The sequence below is a fragment of the Hippopotamus amphibius genome, chromosome 9 (genome assembly GCF_030028045.1).
Source record: "Hippopotamus amphibius kiboko isolate mHipAmp2 chromosome 9, mHipAmp2.hap2, whole genome shotgun sequence".
Taxonomy (NCBI): Eukaryota; Metazoa; Chordata; class Mammalia; order Artiodactyla; family Hippopotamidae; genus Hippopotamus; species Hippopotamus amphibius.
The window spans coordinates 103,478,894-103,494,270 of NC_080194.1; the positions used below are offsets into that span (position 1 = coordinate 103,478,894).

General features: G+C 45.1%; 1 protein-coding gene across 3 annotated transcripts; it reads left to right on the forward strand.

Annotated features, from left to right (window-relative positions):
* The first annotated feature begins 3,887 nt into the window (after window positions 1–3,887).
* ZSCAN21 (zinc finger and SCAN domain containing 21) lies at window positions 3,888–13,133 on the forward strand. 3 transcript variants are annotated; one of them, XM_057695640.1, is made up of 4 exons: window positions 3,888–3,947; window positions 9,521–10,014; window positions 10,307–10,499; window positions 11,910–13,133. In XM_057695640.1, exons 2-4 carry the CDS (start codon window positions 9,619–9,621, stop codon window positions 12,743–12,745), a joined length of 1,425 nt encoding a protein of 474 aa, XP_057551623.1. In that variant the 5' UTR covers window positions 3,888–3,947; window positions 9,521–9,618; the 3' UTR covers window positions 12,746–13,133. The 3 variants fall into 3 exon arrangements, with proteins under 3 accessions (XP_057551623.1, XP_057551621.1, XP_057551622.1); XM_057695638.1 differs by lacking the exon at window positions 3,888–3,947 and adding an exon at window positions 3,964–4,635; XM_057695639.1 differs by lacking the exon at window positions 3,888–3,947 and adding an exon at window positions 3,964–4,305.
* The last annotated feature ends 2,244 nt before the right edge of the window (window positions 13,134–15,377 follow it).

The window sequence follows — 15,377 nt, forward strand, 5'->3', positions numbered from 1 at the left end:
GCAGGTTATCATCATGCCCATTTTCCAGATAATTAAAATGCATCTTCAAGTCCCCCAAAGCTCATTAGCAACAGCGCTCCAGCTCTAAGCTATGAGGTTGTCTAACTACATCACCTTTATTCTCTTTTCACTTTCTTTAGCTGAATGAATGTCTCGCAGCTTCCCAACAGGCTGCACAGGTGGACTCCCTCTGGGAAGGAAAAAAAAGAGAAGTTTTCAGAACTGTCATGGGCGAGGAGCTTGCCTTGTTCTAAGAGAAATCAAGGTTTGATCACCCTCTGCTGGCCAAGCATAGTGATGGCAGCAAAAATAAGTGATGGTGAGACTGAGCAAGGCAGATCCAGAAAGATTTCCTTTTTAGAGAGAACCACAGCCACCCTGCTGGAAGAGGAGGGAGGGAGCCCAGACCTGCAGTAACCAGTGAAGCTTTCTCCCTTCCAGACCTCTGCTACAAAGAGGGCGGACCCCTTTTCTTTTTCAAACCAAATAATCTTTCAAGACAAAAGACTTCATCGTACAGCAGAAACTAACACAACATTGTAAAGCAATTATACTCCAATTAAAAAGACAAAAGAGAACCAAATAATGCAGAGAAAGTTAAGTGGGAGAGTATGGAGGTCATTTAAATGAGGAATCGTGGATTCTCAGGGGGTCATTATACACTTCACATTCCAAGATTCAGAAGCAACTTTCAGACAAGATCCTAGCACTGTTGCAGGTGGTCGTTGGACAATGACACGTGGTAGTTTCCAAATATTTTGAAGGGCTGACAAGAACAACTACATGCATTTTGTGAGAGAAAAGGATCAATCAGGACTAGGATCAATGGCGGAATTCCCCGATGGTCCAGTGGTTAAGACTCCACGCTTTCACTGCTGAGGGCCTAGGTTCGATCCCTGGTTGAGGAACTAAGATTCCACAAGCCATGTGGTGCAGCCAAAAAAAAAAAAAAAAAGACTAGGATCAATGAGTTGAAATTACAGGAAAGCAGATGATTGCTTTAATTGAAAGAACTTTTAGCAAGTAGAACTTTCCAAAAGGCAGGAACTGTTCTCTAGCAAACTCTCTTTCACAGAAGCAGTTAGAAGCAGAGGGCTGTCACAGAAAGGACGTTTGCATGTTAGGAGACGTCACACTGTGCGTCCCCAAGATGACATGTCATTTAGTCACTGTTTATTGGCCTCGTCTGACCACGTCCATAGTTATTTGTTTACAGATCTGCCAACAACTACACGTATTTTTCATTTTTTATTTTCTCCTTGTGCCTGAACCCAATGGCTGACACATGTAGGTTCTTGGTAAGTGTTCGTTGAATGAATTTGCTGGAAGAGTATGAGGTTCCTGGAAGCCAAAACCGCTCTGAAGAAGAAATGAAGGTGACAAATCACAGCAAGTCACAGGCCACGCTGGCTAACTTTTCCCTTGTCTGTTCTCTTGTGGTTTTGTCACATGGTCATGGTTATGTTAATGGGAGATGATAATGGGTCACCTAAGTTAACTTATTTTAACACAGTCTGATTTGGAGGGGCAGCATATTGATCTTTCTAATCCGTTGAGCCAGAGTAAGGACACAGGATTGAATTAGAGACTCTGGATTCTACTCTCAGCTCTGCTAACTATTGTAATTAGCTCACGAGTGTGCCACGGATCTGACCTCTCCAGGCATGGGTTTCTTCATCTGAAAACAAGAGCTTAACCAGGTTGTCCTTAATGTCTCTTCTGGCATTAGTATTTTGCAACTCTAGGCCCCTCTGCTGTAGAAAGAACGATGGGCTTGGAATAGGAAGGATTTCCTTTAAGCCCTAACATCACAAGTCACTGGTTGCATGACTCAGCAAAGATCATTTTGACTAAGAGGTTGGACAGAGCACTGCCAAGGCATCAACACAGCCGTGGCTCAGGAATTCCCTGGCCATCCAGTGGTCAGGACGCTGAGTTTTCACTGCTGAGGGTGGGGGTTCAATCCTGCAATCGGCCGACAACAAACAAAAAACAAACAAAAGCCAAACAACAACAACAAAATCCCCTGTGGCTATGGAACTATGCAGGTTTCTGGTTTCCCCCTCAGCCCCAGTGACTCTGCTCTATCTAGCTCTTGGCCATGTTGCAAAAGAGTATATAGGATGGGAGATAATGTTGTGACTATTTTTGGAAACAATCTACTACACACATTTATCTTCAATTTATTGATCTTTTGAAATATAATCCTGAGATACTTACCCCTGTGAAATATTAAGATCTCTATTTTATAGATCAGGAAATATGGGCTCAGAAAAGTAAGCAACGTCTCCAGTGTCATACAAGTGAGATGTGGGAAAGTCAAGATTCAGACTTGGTTCTTTCTTCAGTCTATGCTTTTAAGCCCCTTCCTGCCTCTGAGTTAGAAGAACTCAGGATAATTGTTGTGTTTGAGGCACTAAGTTTGGGGTAGTTTTTTATGCAGCAATAAGGAATTGAAACCAAGTGCTCAACACAGTACTGACCCATAGTAAGTACTCAGAGGAGGTGTGTGGAGAGAGTGGTAATGGTGAATGAATGCTGTAAAGGGGCTGGAGGTGAAGGAAAAAACTAACAGGAGTCTGGGGCAAGCTGTAGGTCATCCAGCCCCAAAATCCATGCCACCAAAGTCCTGTCCTCCCCATTCCCAGGGCTCTCCCACTTCAAAGCAGCACAGGATGATGCAGGAAGTAGATTTTTGAGCAACTCTATTAGAAAGTCCTTCCTTGTATTGAACTTTTCTATCATTTCCATTCAGTTTCCTTAGTTCTGTCTTCTGGGGCCCAGAAGACAAACTTCTTTTACAAATGACAACACTTCATAAATTTGGAAACTAAGACTGCTTGGTCCCTCGTTCTTCCCTTGTCCTCTCCTGCCTTAAGGTGAGAGAAATCCTCCAGTTCTCTTAGGTATTCAGGGCTTACACCCCCCAATTTGCTCATTTCTGTATGATCACTGGGTTTTGAACGCTCCTCTTAACACATAGCTCCCAGAAGGGGCCCATCCTAGACGTCTGACCAGTGCATGGGCAATTAATGAAACCAGATTGTGTGATAATTGTTGAAACTGGTCAGTTGATACATAGGGGACTCACTGTCATTCTACTTTTGTATCTTTCAATTTTTTTTTAAATTTAAATGATCGTAGAAAACATTAGGGGAAAATGATCTCATCTCTACAAATTTATGGTGCATTTAGGCACGGAGTTCCCTGCGCAGGCACGCTGCTGTCCCTCAAAATGTGTGCCTTTTGAGGGACCAGACAAAAACTCAAGTGGGGGCCGGAAAGGGTGGGGCTGAGATCGAAAACTGAGAATGTACAGTCGCGTAACCTGCAGTAAAGGAAAAGGTAGGAGAAGCGGGGGGGAAAGGTAGGCAAGGACCTCTGTACCAAGTCCTGCAGCATCAGGAGCACCTAGAAGGCGGCCTCAGAGATTTCTGCCCAGGAAGCTTCGAACCCGCAAAGCCCCAAGGGCACAGCTACTTCAGGTGATGCCGCCGGGCAGCTGGCTTCGTGGGCTAAGCGTGGGGCTCCATGTCCATAAACGGGGACCAAGTTCTCACGCGGTGATCGGCCTGAGGGTCACAGGGGAACCGGCCTCTGAAGTCCACAAGGGGGACCGACGGCACCGCGCCGAGCCCACTCCTCTCCCTGGCCCGGGGCGTCGAGGGCAGGGGTGAGAACACCGCCAAGACTTCCTCTGGTCGGCCCCTCCTTGGGTTAAAAAAAAAAAGAAAAGGGAATAATGGGGCGCCTCCACTGGTACCTGCCGCTCCTCAACCTCCCGAGCACCCGGGACACCGAGATGCCAAAAAAGACCTCCCGAATTCCTAGAGGGGTCGCTGCCGCCCCGCACAGCTCTCCGCGGGCGGGGCTATGACGCACTTCCGGCTGCGCCGGCCGCGGTGAGCGTCGAGGTGTCCCAGCGGCCTGAGCGGCTGTGACTCACGGTGAGTCTCCTGCTCCCCGGTTCGCGTGGCGGGCGGAAGAGGCAGTTTCTGCTGAAAGGGTGCAGGGAGGGACAAGTGGGTTAGGCAGCTGTGGCCTCTGGGGATTCCCCAGACTGGTCCTGGGAGGGCGGTAGGAGGAGCCCCTTGTCCCTGCTCAGCCCCAGACGGCGGAGGCGTTTGCTTCCTGGAAGCATTTTTCTCCCCGGCCCCCTCCCCGCGGGGTTTAACAAGTGAAAGTTGGTCTCTTTCGCGTTCCAGAGCAGTTTTTCTCTGCGGTCTCTGAGCGGAGCCGTCCGTCAGTCTGAACCGGGCCGCTTTCCGTTTTTCCTTGGCTCTCAGTAGGCGGTCCTAATTCAAGGTTAATTGATAAGAATTTGCCCCAGAGGGTTGGGGACCTCGTGTGAGAAACTGAGCCTTGGAAGTCCTGGGTGGTGTCTGACCCAAGGGAGGGAATAGTCCACTGGGGCTTCGTTCAGTTTAGAAAGCGCGTACCAGGGATCTGCTCAAGTTTGGAAACACATTTTTAGAGGACCATTTATTTATAAATAGTTTGTCAAGAGAAAGGTGGTCTGGTGAGTGAGGTACTTGGAAGCCTCTGTTATATAAGGAGCAACTGAAAGAACTGTGAAGAAAAGAGTTAAGAAGCAAGATACTTGTTTTCAGGTATTGGAAGGCTGCTACGGAAAAAGTAAGTTTTGGTCTAGGATCGAACTAGAATCAGTGAAGAAAGGATAAAAAAGTGATGCAGAATTTGGTGCGGTTTAAAGAAAACCTTGTAACAGAACTGTCCAGCAGTAGAAATCTGTGCCTGAGAATTATCAAATTTGCTTGCGTAGGAGTTTTCAGGTACAGAATGAGTATGTTAAAAGCATTTTAGCATTAATTAGTAAGTCCCATTAAATTGTTAGAATGTATAGTAACTTGGTTTATTTATGCCTTATCTTGTTCTAGAATGGATTTGGGGCACTTTCATAAAGGGCATATAAGCTTTGGGAAATTGGCATAATGGGGGGAGGGGGAACTCGTAACAGAGTAAAGACCTTTGCTTGTAGAAGACCATGAACTTCTGCTTGATGGGCCTCTTGTGCTAAACATTTAAGCCTTGATAGGTGTGAGCAGAGGAATGATGTGATCTGACTTGTATTTAACAGGCAACAGATGATGGACTGGGACAGCAGTGTTGGGGGGTAGCAAACTCTGAATCTCTTAGATGTAGAGATTTGCTCACGAATTGTGTGCAGAATGTGAAGGAGTCGGGTGACCAGGTTTTTTTGGTCTGGAAAGAACGATGGAGTTACCATTAACTGAAATGAGCAGCTTTGGGGGAAAGATGGGAAGTGCAGTTCCGGAATTGTTAAGCTTCAGATGTCACTGGACATGCTGGTGGCAACGGCAAGTGGGTAGTTGGTTGTATGAGTCTGGTGTGTTCAGAGAGGTCCAGGCTGCAGATAAATTGGCAGCTGTTGAGTATATAGATGGTAATTAAAGCCACGAGGCTGGATGAACTCTCCAAGGAGAGTGAGTGCAGTTAGGAAGAAGGATCCAAGCGCTCAGCCCTCCACTTGTTGGTGGCCTTGCTGAGGCATGAATTTGAATTGTGAACACTGCAAAACTGGTGTGCTAGAATAAATCACTGAGCTAGTGAGCCAGCCCAGCCAGTTGCCCAGCAGCAACATCTAGGGAAACTTTCTTCTTTAATTGTAACTGTGTTTGTGTTTTGCTAAGGTGATGATGTGATATTGCAGCATCTGTGAGTTTGAGCTTGCCAACTTCTGGGAACAGATCCCATGTGAAAGTGATAGAGGACACTCCCTGTTAAATGCCTCCTGTGCTGTGTTATAACTCCTAGTGTCTTGCTGAGCAACCCAGAAAGCTGAGCAGTCATTCCTGTTCTTGTGGTGCCCTCCTCTGAATAGTGTGGGAAATTTTGTGACCAGTTATGTTAGGAAGTTATTCCAACACTTAGGAGGTCCACTTGTAAGCATTTCTAAGGAATGCTCCCAGCACTGCTACATCTGTATTTAGATTATTTTAGCCTTTGGTGCTAATCCCTTTATTTTAAGAGACTAGATGGCAAGACTACATATTGAGGTTTTATTCCTGGAACCTCACTTCCTACACTTTTTAATTACCAAATGGATCACAAAGCTTGAAAAAGGGGAAGAGGCACATAAAACACATGTTTTTAATAAATATTTGCTAACTGTGTGAAATTAAACACCTGATACAAAAGCTGTAACATAAACGTACCTTTGTTGGAAGGTTCTGCATGGGCTGGAATTGCTGCTTTTTTGGTTTCCTGGGTTTTGTTGGTGGTGTTTTTAGAAATTTATTTATTTATTGGCTGCATTGGGTCCTCACTGCTGCATGCGGGCTTTCTCTAGTTTTGGCATCCGGGGGCTACTCTTCATTGCGGTGCGTGAGCTTCTCAGTGTGGTGGCTTCTCTTGTTGTGGGGCACTAGGCATGACGACTTGAGCAGTTGCAGCACGCAGGCTCAGCAGTTGTGGTGCCTGGGCTTAGTTGCTGCGCGGCATGTGGGATATTGCCGGACCAGGGATAGAACCTGTGTCCCCTGCATTGGCAAGCGGATTCTTAACCACTGCGCCACCTGGGAAGTCCCTGAGGTTTTTTTGGAGGGGGAAGGCCATGGAATTTGGTCATTGGAAGTAAAATCTGTTTTGTTTGTTAAAAACTGCTTATGATCCCTTTGAAGATTTTATGATTTTCTGGTTATAAAAGTAATAATACCCGTTATAGAAAATTTAGGAAATAAAAAAGACTTTAAAAAAAAATTGAAATCATTTATAATTCTGTAACCCGGAAATATCACTGTTACTGTTGTTATCTTTTTCCTTCATTGTGATAGTGTGTATGTTATGCGTGTGTGTGTGAGATGATATTTCAAGTGCTGTCACGCCAGATCCATGGAGATTGACACACATGTTAGAAATTGGCGTTCTCAACTTTTTTAATGCCTTAGCTTCATTATCTACAGCTCCGGTTCCCTCAGCTTCAGCTTTTATAAGACATTTATACATCCTTTTTATGGTCTCTACTGTTGTTATCAATATAATTTCATGTAACAAACACCCACATAGATTTTTATGATTTGGGCTCTTTGCTGAGACTGCTGGAGTTTTCCTGCTCTAGAGTATTCACATCCGGTATGGGAACACGTATGTGGCAGGAAGGATGCTGCTTAGAGTTTGAAAACATGCTCATCAGGAAGGCCAGTCACAAACGCATAAGATTAGTTAACTTAGGTAGTTTTCTTTCAGAGTATATTTAATGAATACCAATAATGATAGACTGATTCTGTTGTCTGTCTACTCACTTCTTTTCCATCTCCGCTACAACTTGAAAGCTGTGTGAAGGTAGGCGTGTATCTGTCTTAGGCATCCCTGCAGCCCTACCGTCAAGCCCATGGCAGGTACTCAGCCAGTGTTGAGTGAATGGATTTCACTTTTTTGGCAAATGAAGAAAATGGAAGTAATTATATTTACTACAGATATTTTCAATATTCTCATGTATCAACTGACTGAAATGTCTAGAATATTTAAAATTTAAAAGGGAAAATACTCTTAAACATCTTTTGTTTGTATTGTCTATTGTGGTTTAATTTTTCCCTTTAGTTTTTTCTCAGCAGTGTGTATCTCATCGAAAGAAATACCTCTGAAAGAACATAGGTTACTTTCAATCTAATCTCTTGTTATTCCACTTGCCTTTCTATGAAAGCTGAACATAAAGAGCATTTTAAAACAACAGTATGCCCTGCTTAAAATGAGTCAAGTGAAGCTCAAATTACATCACTAATTATGCTCAATAATTTAGAAATGTGCTCAATCATTTAATTCCAGCCTTCTGACATGATTCTGGTTATGCTGACTAGCCCAGTCATTTGACTAGTAAATTTTTAATGCTGAAGCTAAAAGTAGGTTTAGACAGACTTCATTTGGCCAGTAGGTGGCCTTTTAAGATCTCAGGAGTTGTAAGATTCTGAAACAGTTTTTGGAGCAAAGTTAACTTAATTTTATTTATACCTCAGTGCATTTAAAAGAAAAAATTGAGGTATATTTGATGTACTATATTAAGTAAGGTACAGGTTTACAGCATAGCGATTCACAATTTTTAAAGATTATACTCCATTTATAGTTATTATAAAATATTGGCTATATTCCCTCTGCTGTACAATATATCCTTATAGCTTACTTCTTTTATACATAGTACGAGGGTGAGTCAAAAATTATCTGCGCTCCAGTTATATTAAAACTTCTTTTGGCCACACTGTCTTATTAGCACTTTACATTCAAAGCTGCTGTCTCCCCAGTCACTGCTGTGCGGGTGTGAACGTGTTATATCAGTTCATTTGTAACTGTGATGCGAACAAAAATGGATGCCCCACTTGTGCTTTGCACCAAAGAAGAGCAGCGTGTAGTGGTTCATTTTTTGTGGTCTGAGGGTGTGCACGTCTGCACACTGCCCACATTGTCGACACTCTGCAGAAACTTCCTTTTGAGGTGTTAAAGCATCCTCCCTATAGTCCTGATCTTGCTCCATTGGACTTTCACCTGTTGGGTCCCCTGAAAGGAGCCCTACAAGGACAAAGTTTCACTTCTGATGAAAAGTGAAGACAGCAGTGCATTCGTGGCTCGCAGCTCAGCCTAAAACATTTTTTAATGAGGGAATATGAAAGCTTGTTGACAGATGGAGAAAGTGTATTGAAAAGCAAGGAGGAATGGAGTCCAAGTATCTAACTCCATGTACCAGAACTCACAATAAATACAGTTGATGGGCAAAAAAAAAAAATAAAACAAGGAGATTATGTCAAAAAATTATTTGTTTTTTCTGAAAGTTAATTAAAATAAATTCTGCAGCCAGTGTAGATAATTTTTGACTCATCCTCGTAGTTTGTACCTCTTAATTTCCAGCCTTTTATCACCCCTCCCCCCTTCTCTCACCTCACTGGTAACTACTAGTTTATTCTCTGTATCTGTGAGTCTGTTTATTTTTTGTTATATTCACTAGTTTTATTTTTTAGATTTCGCATGTGACAATATACAGTATTTGTCTTTCTCTGTCTGACTTATTTCACTTAGCATAATATCCTCCTAGTCCATACATGTTGTTGCAGATGGCAGAATTTCACTCTTTTTCTTTATGGCTAATATTCTTGTGTGTGTGTGTGTGTGTGTGTGTGTACACACCCCATATGTTATTTATCTATTCATCTGTTCATGGGCACTTAGGTTGCTGCCATATCTTGGCAATTGTAAATAATGCTGCTATGAACGTTGGGGTGCATGTATATTTTTGAGTTAGTGTTTTCGTTTTCCTCAGAAATACATGCGGGAGTGGAATTGAGCCACATGCACTTTTTCAGAGAGCGGAGACAAAGTCTAATCAAAACAGGGGATCCTGAGCTGACTCCAGAAAGACTTTTGACAGTCATTGTTATATGGTAGTTTTATGATGGCCATAATTCCCACTATTTCTTGTCCTAAAGGTGTGGCTGTAAAGAACAAAAAGCATACTTTTTCTTTTGGTAATTTCATGATAACCATGTTTTCATAGGTTTCACGTGTAGCTTTAAAGAACCAGAAACCCAAGGGAACCAGTATTCCTGCTGCACAGAGCCCCATTTTAGCGACACTGTTTTCCGGAGTACCTTTATGATGACCAAGGTACTGGGCATGGCCTCAGTTCGGGGCCCTAGGCCTCCACGGGAGCAGGGGCCCATGATTGTGAAGGTCGAGGAGGAGGAGGAGAAAGGAAAGCGCCTTCCCAGCCTGGAGATGTTCCGTCAGCGCTTCAGGCAGTTTGGGTACCATGACACCCCTGGCCCCCGGGAGGCCCTCAGCCAGCTCCGGGTGCTCTGCTGTGAGTGGCTGCGGCCCGAAATTCACACCAAGGAGCAGATCCTGGAGCTGCTGGTGCTGGAGCAGTTCCTGACCATCCTGCCCCAGGAGCTCCAGGCCTGGGTGCAGGAGCACTGCCCTGAGAGTGCTGAAGAGGCCGTCACTCTCCTGGAAGATCTGGAGCGAGAGCTGGATGAGCCAGCACTGCAGGTAGGCGGGGGAGACCTTTACTCTGTGAGGTTGGGAGCGTGGCGGTCAGGCAGCAGGTTTGTCCACACACGGAGAATAACTCACTGGACCTTCTGCTGAGTTAGACCACGTTTCCTCCTATTTTTCTTCTGCTATCCTGTATGGAATTAGGGAATTACCCTTGGGAGTTGAATGGGATGGGGCTTTTCTTTTCTCTTTCCTCGAGGTTCTACACAGCTGTCCTGAGATTTTCTTTCATTCTGGTTCTTAAAGTGAGCTGTGCACAGACCCAGCCATTCCTAATTGTCTCTAGGCCTCACTGCCTCCAAGTAAACAGAGACAGTCGTGGGAGGAGATGTCATCCTCAGAAACTGCAGAGGAGTCCCTGAGGAGCCCGCAGCCACAGTCTGTGGAGACCAGTCACAAATATGAGTCGTGGGGGCCCCTCTACATCCAAGAGACTGGTGAAGAGGAGGAGTTCACTCCAGAGCTGAGAAAGATTCAAGGTAGGACCATCTGTCAGGCCCCCACTCGGTGTCCCAGGCCTTTGTGGTTAAAGAAACAGGTGTCCTAATTCCCGGTTGTGAGGTGATCCCCTGGACTGACACAACTGGTCTGGCTGACGAGGCAGAATGAGTTTCTTGCCTCCCTCGGGTGTATCTCCATCCTGGTGTAGGAACAGATGACACACTCGTGAAGGGAGAAATGAAGTAAGTTTAATAAGGGGACTGTTCACGGAGGTGAGGACAGGTTGAATGAACCAATAAGAGGTGGTGCTGGTTCATTTGTTAATGACTTAGTGAGCCTACTGTAATGGGTTTGGGATTATGCAGAAGTGGTCCTGGTAAATTCCTTCTGAACTTCTGCCTCATTAGGCTATTGAAAATGTTTAACTTTTTAAAAAGTTATTTATTTCCCACACATAGTTCATGGCAACTGGATGGGAAATCTGTATGTGTAGCCAAGGGGCTGCTCATCATGGGAACTGAGAGGGATTTTAGCTGCTGCTGCTTCAGTCACAGGCAGACAGTGAGGAGGGGGTGAGCCTGGAAGCAGCTAATGACAGAAGGAGGAAATGGATGGTGGGCTGGAGAGAGAGACAGAGGGACAAGGAGAAAGTGGCCTAGAGGGAAGTACCTCGTTGACTGAGGCTTCTGGACTCAGGGAGGGAGGACGCTGCTCAGAGGGAGCCCACTTTCAGTGTGAATTTCTCCCTTTTCTGTGTATGTGGATGGTTAGGTGAACTTTTAACAGGTATGACTGCCTCATGAAATGCTCTAAAAAAGCTAAACTGCTTTAGTCTGATTTCGACAGTTACTTTATAACTAAGAGAATGACAGGACATAGCCAGTGTAGGTGAAATGATGAGCGTTATTCCCTGATGGGAGTTAAGTACTATCATTCGAATTAGTACAGATCTGGGACTAGAATGATTATAAATGGACCACTTGTTCTCTTTTATTGCTTTTACATTCAGCTTCTGTGAGAATATGGATTTTGTGAGTTTGCCACTAGCCTCTTCTCCCTTAATTATCCTTTTATTTTCCTGTATCAACTTTGACCCTTACGCAATCTTTCTTTCTTGTTTCTTTCTGCTTGCACATCACCCAGCTCCTTTGCTGCTGTCTCAATATGCTTGGTTTTGCCTAATTGCCCTCTGTGTGTCAAGTTCTGGCAGAGAACGCCATGTACTCCTCCTACCATGATAGCTTCTGGTAGGGGCTTGTGTGAAAGTCCAGCATTGTAAACTAGATCTGGTAAAGACTTATTTGCATCAATGTGATACTGATTTCATAAAGCACTATCTGGTTACCCCTTAGAATCCATCAGTGTCACCTGGTGAATGTTTCTCATTTAACAGTTTTTTCTCAGGACAGGAAACAACTGACATGTCCTTCTTCTACTTACTGTTACAGATCGTAAGTCGAACACCCAGGATGAGGAATCAACAGATAAGCAGGAAAATTCTGAAGAGCTTCATACAGAAGGATTCAGAAGGGATACTGTTCCCATAATTATTGCCAATAAGTGTGAGGCCAGGTTAGAAAGGCAGTGGGTTAACCTGGAAAAGGAAAGAGGAACAAAAACCTCTCTCCAAGACAAAGGTTCCCCAAAAGGTAGAGAAGTAATGACTAAGCCTGCCCCAGGAGAGAGACGTTACATCTGTGCTGAGTGTGGGAAAGCCTTTAGTAATAGCTCAAATCTCACTAAACACCGGAGAACACACACTGGGGAGAAACCATACGTGTGCACCAAATGTGGGAAAGCTTTCAGCCACAGCTCCAACCTGACCCTTCACTACAGAACACACTTGGTGGACCGGCCCTATGACTGCAAGTGTGGAAAAGCCTTCGGTCAGAGCTCAGACCTCCTTAAGCATCAGCGAATGCACACTGAGGAGGCCCCTTACCAGTGTAAAGATTGTGGTAAAGCCTTCAGTGGGAAAGGCAGCCTCATTCGACACTATCGAATACACACCGGGGAGAAGCCATATCAGTGTAACGAGTGTGGGAAGAGCTTTAGTCAGCACGCAGGTCTTAGTTCTCACCAGAGACTCCACACTGGAGAGAAGCCGTATAAATGTAAGGAGTGTGGGAAAGCCTTCAACCACAGCTCAAATTTTAATAAACACCATAGAATCCATACTGGGGAAAAGCCCTATTGGTGTAATAATTGTGGGAAAACCTTCTGTAGTAAGTCCAATCTTTCCAAACACCAGAGAGTCCACACTGCAGAGGGAGAAGGGCCTTAACTGTCAGGTATGCTCTCCTGATGGTTTTTGTTTCTTTTAACTTTAGAACATGAATGCTAGGGAGAAAGCCCAGTAATTGCAGTGTAAACTCCGGGGTAGATTTTGTTTCACTCAGCGTCAGGGGGGTAGAGTGAGAGCTCAGGCAGGGACATGGCGCGTTCATCACCTGCCCGCTTGCCGGGGCAGGGTCCCCTCACCACACTTTGCGTCCCATAAACCATGCCGGCATTGCCTTTTGTATAGTTAAACTGCTGTGTATCCAGTATAATTAAGGAGGAAACATTAAAACTGTTTAACTCTTTTAACATATGTTCGAGTTATGATTTGTAAAGAAATGAGCCACGTTGAACACAATTTAATCTGATTCAGAATAAACTTATAACATCTTATAATGCCTCAGGACTATTATTATTAAAGAATTGTATGTTATTCAACACTATTCTAGAGAGAGGATACTTCCTACTGGTTTTGCTTTCAGAAACCTTGGATTTGGGGTAAATGGAGCTTTTAGTACTTGCGAATGTGTGTGTTAGGAATATGCAGCAGGGTGTGTAGAGTAGCTGCAGCTTGGTCTTCATCATGCTTTTCATACATACTGAACACATTTTTTCATCATCAGGAACATTTTGTCAGCCTCATGTGCTTTTTGGTCTTGAATACTCTGTCCCTGCGAAGTCTGTGAAAATCTGACTCCCTAAGAAGCTTCCTTCTAAATTCCAGAGGCTAATAATACACGGAATGACTACCTTAAATCCATCCTGTCTTTTCCCTCTGACTGCAAATTCTTTGATTTAAGGTATAGCTTTTGGCCAGCTGGTCTTCCTGTTACCTGGAAACCCAATGACTTCCCTCTTTCCTCTTGTCATTTGCTTGTCTTTGTACTGTGAATTTTTCCACCGCTTATTAATAGTCACTGAAATCTCTCTGTGTCTGCTGCTGCAGCCCTAGTGGTCACGCAAACCTGACATGCTGGCATCGGGGACAGCAAGAGAGTCTCATGTCTAGTACCAGTTCTGATCGCTGGAAACTGCCTCGTATGCCATCCTAGGATCAGATTAAACTACAGGTAATGAGTTTGTGCACCAGCCAGATATGTTAGGGAGGGGGCGGTGGGGGGGGGTGGCATTACTGAAAAAGAATCAGTAGTGCTTGGAATCTGAGATGTTCTTACTGTTCTGGTGGCCTGCTGATGACTTGGATGTCCTTGCAGCACCTTAGACCGAGCATTCCATGTGAGCTGTCCTGTTTGTACATTAACCCTCACGGAGGAGGCCCACAGAGTGTAGCAATTAGGCCACAGCTGATTATCTGTAGGGTCCCCACTGGAGCTGCTCCAGGTGATGGACGTGAGGAGCCTGCTGAGCCTGGAGACCTGCCCCTTCTCCTCCTCTGGTGAGAAGGGACTGAGCTCTGCGTCTGTTCTGCCCCTTACTGTCCTGACTCTGCGGTGGTACTTTCTGATGGGTGTTGATGAGAGACCCAGATCCATGCACTTCGTTTCCGCTCCCATCGGTCCATCTGTGAGCTGAAGTCTTCCTCCAATCTCTGTCTCCAGACCTTCAGCCTTATTCTTTGCAGACCCCTTGTCTGGACAAGCCACAGCCCAGGAGGCCACTTCTCCCTCCACGAAAAGTTGGTGCCTGGTAGATGGCTCACAGCTCTGCCCACCAGGTTCCCCTCACTCTGGCCTTTAGGGCCACTCCTGAGCAAGGCCATGTGAATCACATTTTTTGGTTTACACACCAAAATATTGAGCTGAACCCTCAAAACGGAAACCCTACTTGTTTCTTTCACCAAGTCAAAGGGGAAAGAATCCACAGGTGTGAGCCAAGGGAGAGGCATCAGTTCAGCAAAGGTAGGGGACGTGGGTGTGTGAGCCTCCTGCTTACACACCTTGTGACTTCTGGCCCTGCTCGGGTCACCTGAAGGCCTACAGTCATGTTTGTTATAAATCACAGTGTTGCAATCTGTATTGAGGAAGGTGGGGACAGATTTTGAGGAGAATGAGCATTATCTTGAGAGGCACCTGCCTCAGGTGAGATCTTTGCATGGTCTCCAGGCAAAAAGAGGCTCCTCCTACATCAAGGGGGAAAGGAGTTGCTCTTCTTAGGCCACAGGGCTCAGGCACACCTACTCATACGTCTCATATCAGGATCCTGATCTTTCCCGATCAGGGCCTGGAATTTTGGCATCAGTGACTTGGAGAGGCTTTTTGTTTAGCCACCTTTGCGGCTCTGCCGCCCTTACAGTTAAATCCTGCACCTGATGTTCAGGCCAGTCTGCTCTTACTGCAGGGGGTATGGTTCTCCTTAAACACTGCCGTGGAGGACTGCGGGCTGTCACTACAGGTCCTGAACTGCTAGTTGGCTGACCCGAGTCTATCATTTTCTTTCTTCCAAGCTTGAGACAGAGAGACATAACTGCCGCTATCCCTGTAATGTTCAAGTTACAGAACTATTGCATAAGCTGATGCTTCCTCTTGTAGCTGCGCCTCATCTCTTGCCAGAACTAGTGAGAACTGTTAGTAACTGCCATGGGGTAGAACACCAGGGGCTATCTCGATTGCTTCATCACCAGGCTCCTTTTCTTCTCCATCTGACCAGCAAGTGACCTGTTCCAGGATCCCATCCTG

What these genes read in the sequence shown, in the direction of transcription:
- ZSCAN21 (XM_057695640.1), top strand. Translation starts at nt 9,619, where the DNA reads ATGATGACCAAGGTACTGGGCATGGCCTCAGTTCGGGGCCCTAGGCCT. An exon ending in TGGATGAGCCAGCACTGCAG is followed by an intron (nt 10,015 to 10,306) that starts GTAGGCGGGGGA and finishes AATTGTCTCTAG; the next exon opens with GCCTCACTGCCTCCAAGTAA. An exon ending in AGAGCTGAGAAAGATTCAAG is followed by an intron (nt 10,500 to 11,909) that starts GTAGGACCATCT and finishes TTACTGTTACAG; the next exon opens with ATCGTAAGTCGAACACCCAG.